A 6331-nucleotide genomic window follows, 5' to 3' on the forward strand; every position below is an offset into this window, starting at 1 on the left:
AAAAGGAAAACTGGGGTGACCTAAAATGAAAGGGAGCTAGTGCAGGGGAGAAAATGTCCTGATGCATGCTGGGAGATGACAAACCAGCTTCAGGTTTCAGTTTGTCGAGTTTGGTAGATGATCAGGGGCTGCAGGCTCTGCTCTTAGCTCCATGAGAGTACAGGGAGCTAGTGACAGCTGGGTGTGGCCCTATTTCACAAGGTTTGCAGTGAGAAGGACCTAGACAGGGATTCTGGTCCTGCTACTCTGTAAACTTTCACTGCCTTGTTTCCTCTTTCAAAAAAATGGGATAACACTTCTCAGCAAAACTTCGGTGGAGATTAGTTACTGGATATGAAGTGCCCAGGAAGCAGGGCTTCTAGCACAAATAGCACTTAATAAATGGGCCTGATCTCCATCAAGGCAGCTGGCTTCTCTGCATGACAACTTCCTCACCTGAACCCCACTCGTTTCCACAGGGACCCAGGACTTCAGAGTAGGCTTCTATGACAAGTAATCTTTGAAATGGGTAACTTCTACACGCAAATACAGGGTATTATTATGACTAAGATGAAGAGGAAATGCCCTGGAGTCTAAGGCTCTGGATTTTGAAAAGAAACCGTGAAGGGTTCACTCTTTTGGGAACATAAACTAATGAAACATCTTGCATGCAAACATTTAATAACAATGACAGACACTTAAGCTGAAACTTCCTACTAGATTTTAGTTTGGAAACCAAACTTCCCAGGACACCTCCACCCATGCCACATCATCTGATAAAATCTTCTAACTCATTCAGCCATATACACACCTTGCGGTCCTAATTGGACCGGGGGTGGCCCAAGGGTGGGGAGAACAGGTCTCTCAGGGGCGTGTGGGATGTGAATTTGTTCAATGACTAGGAGCAGAGATGAGTAATGCAAATACCGTACAGGTATCAATCCATCAGTCAAACTGCTGATCAATCCATTAGTGCAGCCCGAGCCCAATGAGGGCTCGCCGTTGCTTAGGATATTTTAAACAGAAAAGGAGAGGTGGGTTGGCGGTGAAATGTGGGACCCAGGAGAGGCGGGCAGGCCCCGGCGACCCCCTGGCTCCCCCGAGTGAGGGGGCGCGGGAGGGTGCAGGGGCCCGCGTCTGGGGAGGGCCTGGTGAGCCCGCACCCACCAGGCGGCGCGGGAGGAGCCCGCGTCAGGGCCAGGTGGAGCACTTCTCCACCTACAGACCCCGGAAAGCGTGGGGGCGTGGCGGGGGCATGGCAGGAGCCGGTGAGGCGCGCCTCCCATTGGCTGCCTGGTGCCGCCCCGCCCCGCGCTGTGGGTACAAAGTAGCCGCGGTCAGTCGCGGCCTCCTGCCACACTCCTAGCACCGCTCTCTGCTCCGGTTTCCCGCACGCCTCCCGTGCCTACCATGGCCACCATTCAGCAGCTGGTAGGAAGATGGCGCTTAGTGGAGAGCAAAGGCTTCGACGAGTACATGAAGGAACTAGGTGAGGCACCCGGCTTGGCGGGACCCGCAACGTGGCGTGCATGTGTGTGTGTCCGCCTGTCCTAGGGTCCCCTTCGGCGTGCTGGGCTTAGGGGCGGACATACTCCGTCGCCACCTCCAACTTCTCCCCTTCCCCTTTCCGCCATCAGTCCCTCCACCCCCTTTCCTACGCGGTCTTGGTTCCGGCGCTGCGCTGCACCACGCGGCGGAGCAGTCGGGAGAGCTGGGTGTGCGCGCCTCTCGCCGGCCTCGGGAGCCCCGGAATGTCCTGCACCCAGTTCTAGGTTCCTTTCCGCCTTAACTTCCCCTATTCTTCCGTCCTTCTCCCCATTCTCCCTCCTCCTGCCACTGTCGTGTAGCCCCCCATCGTGGCCCGCACCTCTCCTAACTCTGCCGCACCTTTTATTCCTCGATGGCAAACAGGTCCCCTCCCTCTTATGCCTGGGATGTCGTGCCTGTGGAGGGGCCGAACGCCGCTATAGCCTCAGCTTTCGTCCAACCCTCGCCCCATCCCCGCCACCCCGGGCCCTTTGGGTGGCGCAGCTTCGGAGTAGCATCTGGCATTCTTGACTCGTACCCGGAGGCTGCGTGGCTTCGGCAGCGCCGACCTTGCCTGGTGTTGCGCGCCCAGCCCACAGTAGGCGGGTAGCCTAACGTGCCTGGGAATGGTCGTGCGCCGCGGCGTTGACCCCAGCATCTTGAGGGTGAGGGGTGAGTGGGTTCTGATGGAGAAGTGTTGTCAGACCCAGTGATACCCTCCTGCTGTGACTCCCTTACCGCCATGCAGTATGGGTGTGGCCCTGCCGAAGGCACTTGACTTCGTAAAAGCTTTCTTCCAAAGGAGAAAAGGTCCCGGGGAGAAGGTTCAAGTTTACTGCCTCACTCAAAACAGTGCTTCATTCTCGTCCTTTTCTAAGCCAGAGACAACGAGCACGCTGGTTGAGACATTGGATAGATGAGCAAGCAAAAATGGACTTCTGCCACAGGCCACTAGGAGTGTGACAGAGTAGCATAGCCTGGATCCTGTCTGCAAAGGGGCTTCCAGTCCTGAGACAACTGTGGGACGATGAGGGGGGCTTTAGAAGCCACCATCCCACCCCTTTAACGTGGCTGCCCTTGCTCAGTAGACCTAGTTCTACTAAAACCTAGTTCTTGGGGCATTTCAGATATACTCCTTCACCAGTCTTTCTGCAGGACAGTGCCTGGTTTGGGCTGGTTCTGTGGGGACTCTTGAGTGTACTTAGGATATTGGGAGTGAAACAAGAAGGCGGTAGGTCCCCCCCCCCACTGTGAACCTAGATCAAGATTACTATGAAAAAAGGCGTTTACTGCACTCATATCAAGAAATACACTGTTGTGTGTGTTCACCTGTCTGAGGACCAAACATTCTCTGCCCATTGAAAGCCAATGTGTTCATCATATGGCTCGTTTCCAAGGTTCCAGTGTCATGAGGGTTGCCAAGCTCAATACACTAGAATGCAATCAAGGTGTGGGAAGAGCATAGCCCTTCATTTGTCCAAAATGAGAATAAAGAGTAACTCAACTGACAACACAAGGCACCAACCCTGTGATGGCAGAAGAGAGTGCTTAAGGAGACATTTCTTCTTTTTTTTTCTTTATTGTTTGTGGTCAAGGTCGTCAAGCCAGTTTTTCTGTGTAGGTTGTAGTCTCCTCATCTGAGGCAGGGATTTGGCCTAGATCTAAGTTTCCTTGTAAATGTTAACACTCAGGGGAAATACACAGATTATAAATTAGATATGATATCAATATAGTAACTGAGTTACATAACTATGAAATATTCTCCGTTTTTGAGGGTTAAGATTTTTTCCCTTTGTTACCATCATGATTGTGCTGTTCTACCTCATAAAATATTGTACTATTTGAGTATTTTGGGATTTGCTTCTATTTGTGTAGTATATCAATCAACTATTTATCAAGGGCCTTTTCTGTGCCAGACTATGTGCTAGAGTCATATAGAGTGATTGGCAGAAATGAGTAAGTCAGTTTTAGAAGTCTACATTTTTTCCCTAGCTCTCTGAAGCACAGCACAGCATGGTGGCCACAAACTGAGATTTGGAGCCAAACTGCCTGCACTTTTGGTTCCCAGCTCATCACTTCCTAGCTGAGTGAGCTTGCGTAGGTTACTTCAGTGACTCACTTTGTCATATTTAAAATGGAGACAATGCTATCCTCCCACTCACAGGATGGTCACAAGGCTTCCATGAATTCATATGTCAGGTGTTAGCCTCTGGTGAGCACTGGGGTCTATGTTTACCATAGTTCTTGGTAAGCGAATAAGTGAAAATACGCAGAGCACAGTAATTCCAACTGAATCACTACTTTTGTTCTGTAAGCTGTTACTCTGGTCTTCCTGTTATTTAACATGATTAACATTCACAGGTGTGGGAATGGCTCTGCGGAAAATGGGTGCCATGGCCAAACCAGACTGTATCATCACTTTTGATGGCAAAAACCTCACTGTAAAATCTGAGAGCACATTGAAAACGACACAGTTCTCATGTAGCCTGGGAGAGAAGTTTGAAGAAACTACAGCTGATGGCAGAAAAACTCAGGTCAGACATAACTTCCGGAATGATAGATTGTATTAATAACATTCTTACTGTTTACAGGCAAGAACTTAATGAAAAAAGTCTCAAGTTATTTTATGAATTGAGTTGACAAATTAGTGTGAAAGGACCGGCTTCGTAATTCAGTCTGTTTTGTAAAAATAGTTTAAGGAACATGAGAATTTAAGTGTCTTATGTGTGTCTAGGTTGAAAAGCATCCACTATATTATGAATAAAATTGATGTGAAATAGACCCTGAAAGGAAAAGTTGGAAAAAAAGTGGGTTAAAGAGGTTATGAGTCATAGAAACTCTCTCGTAATGTAGTTTTGAAAATTAAAAAATGTACTTTATTTTTGCAGACTGTCTGCAACTTTATAAATGGCGCATTGGTTCAACATCAGGAGTGGGATGGGAAGGAAAGCACTATCACGAGAAGACTGGAAGGCGGGAAAATGTTGGTGGTAAGTGTCCAGCTTCCGGGGTCCTTGTGGGCTTCTTATTTGTGTTCATAGTACACATAACTGTACATATTATCACTAATCATGAACAAGACAGGTAGGCTGGGGTAGGGAAAAAATGCAAAATAACAAGTTAAACAGCAGCACACTGATAACTAAAAAGGCCCTCTGTGGGGGTAGAGAAATGAGATGATGTGGCAGGGTGTGTATGCTACACTGAGACAGTCCAGCACCATTTTGGGTAGGCCGCCAAGCTGCCCTCTAGGGCAGACATTTTTCCATTTCTTTAAAATGAGGGTTAGGGTTACTCTTTGCCAAGACCAAATAAATAATTTAGATACTGCAAATCAGTATGTCAGTGTTTAGCAAAACATATACATCGTCGGCAGCCGTCCGTCTCGAGAGACGATGGTGTAGCTTCTTAAGAGTCTGTCTGCACTGCCGAGAATGGCTGTGCTGTCCAACTCGGGAGTGACACGGTATCTGTCTCCTCCCGTGTTGAATCGACATCTTGCGATGACGCTGGAGTGTCCTCTCCAGTGAAGCTGAAGCTACAGAGCCTGGGCAGGGTGATATGGAGGATCTGCTGTTGCCCATGCGGCAGACCCCCCCTCTCTTCGCAGCTGAAGGATCCAAGGGAAAGACGGGAGTCAATACAGCTTGGCTTCAGGTGCGCCGCAGGAGTTGCCGGTGTTGACTACAATGTCAAACCGCCTTAGGGACTCCGGCTCCGGATTTTCTGTCGGGGTTTACTCCCTTAGCCTTTCCCCTGAAGAGGTATGCCGCAAGGCAGCGGAGGTGTTTTGGAATCAGAGTTTTCCTTCTCTGATAAAACATATACATATCTTATGCAAAACAACAAGTTCTAGCTTTTCAAACCCAGGAATCCTGACATGTATTTTCTTCATCTGTAAAGTAGATAACAAGGTTTTAAAGAATTCTGATCCTAACACCTAACTTCCACCAGGGATGCAGGACTAATGAAACTCTTTAATATTGTTCTTTCTCATAGGAATGCATCATGAACAATGTCACCTGTATTCGGACCTATGAAAAAGTAGAGTAAAAATTCTGTCATCCTTCTGGACAAGAATTAGCTGTGAGGATAAACAAGCTCAGTTCAATGAGCAAATCTCTCTGTGCTTTTGTTTTTTTCCATTATTGTTCACTTACCTTCATCACAAACATTTTACATGCAACTATTTCCAGGTATTGGTTTAATTAGGACCAACTCTTTGGTTAGTAAATAAATGTGTTTATGCTATACCAGTGTTGTATGCTTTTTTAAAACTTCATAGGAAATTCGTGATGAGTTCTAATAATGAATTGCATAAATTCCGGAGTAGTCTTGAGGGTACTATATTGAGATTATATTTTAGTAATTTATATAGAGAGCTACTTCTGTGGCAGATATACTAGCCATTTCTTAAGCTTATCCTATGCTATTTAAATTTTGTGTCAACTCAAGATTCTTAAACTTCTGGCAGAGATGGTTGTCAGGGAAAGTAGACACAAATGCTATAATTTAAATATTGAAATTAGGCCAATTAATAACCCTTTAATAGCCCCAAAGTGTTCAAGTGGAAAGAAAGAGTTACGTATCTCTCACTTTAAATCAACAGCTAGAAATGAGTAGCTTAGTGAGGAAGGCGTGTAGAAAGCCAAGACAGGCTGAAAGCTAAGCCTCTTGTACCAAACAGCCATATTGTGAAAGCAAAGAAAACATTCTTAAAGGAAATGAAAAGTGCTACTCCATTGAACACATGAATGATAAGAAAGCTGATCTGGAGAGTTTTATTGGTCTGGGTAGAAGATCAAACAAGTCACAATGTTCCCTT

At 47.0% G+C, this 6331-nt stretch overlaps 1 protein-coding gene across 1 annotated transcript; it reads left to right on the forward strand.

Annotated features, from left to right (window-relative positions):
* The first annotated feature begins 1319 nt into the window (after positions 1-1319).
* Positions 1320-5757, forward strand: FABP5 (fatty acid binding protein 5). The gene is made up of 4 exons (XM_090283766.1): positions 1320-1468; positions 3868-4040; positions 4395-4496; positions 5506-5757. Exons 1-4 carry the CDS (start codon positions 1390-1392, stop codon positions 5557-5559), a joined length of 408 nt encoding a protein of 135 aa, XP_090139892.1. The 5' UTR covers positions 1320-1389; the 3' UTR covers positions 5560-5757.
* Positions 5758-6331: the final 574 nt, after the last annotated feature.

The sequence above is a fragment of the Furipterus horrens genome, unplaced genomic scaffold, assembly GCF_987537825.1.
Source record: "Furipterus horrens unplaced genomic scaffold, mFurHor1.1.pri manual_scaffold_7, whole genome shotgun sequence".
NCBI classification, from domain to species: Eukaryota; Metazoa; Chordata; class Mammalia; order Chiroptera; family Furipteridae; genus Furipterus; species Furipterus horrens.

What these genes read in the sequence shown, in the direction of transcription:
- FABP5 (XM_090283766.1), top strand. Translation starts at nt 1,390, where the DNA reads ATGGCCACCATTCAGCAGCTGGTAGGAAGATGGCGCTTAGTGGAGAGC. An exon ending in CGAGTACATGAAGGAACTAG is followed by an intron (nt 1,469 to 3,867) that starts GTGAGGCACCCG and finishes TAACATTCACAG; the next exon opens with GTGTGGGAATGGCTCTGCGG. An exon ending in AAGGCGGGAAAATGTTGGTG is followed by an intron (nt 4,497 to 5,505) that starts GTAAGTGTCCAG and finishes TCTTTCTCATAG; the next exon opens with GAATGCATCATGAACAATGT.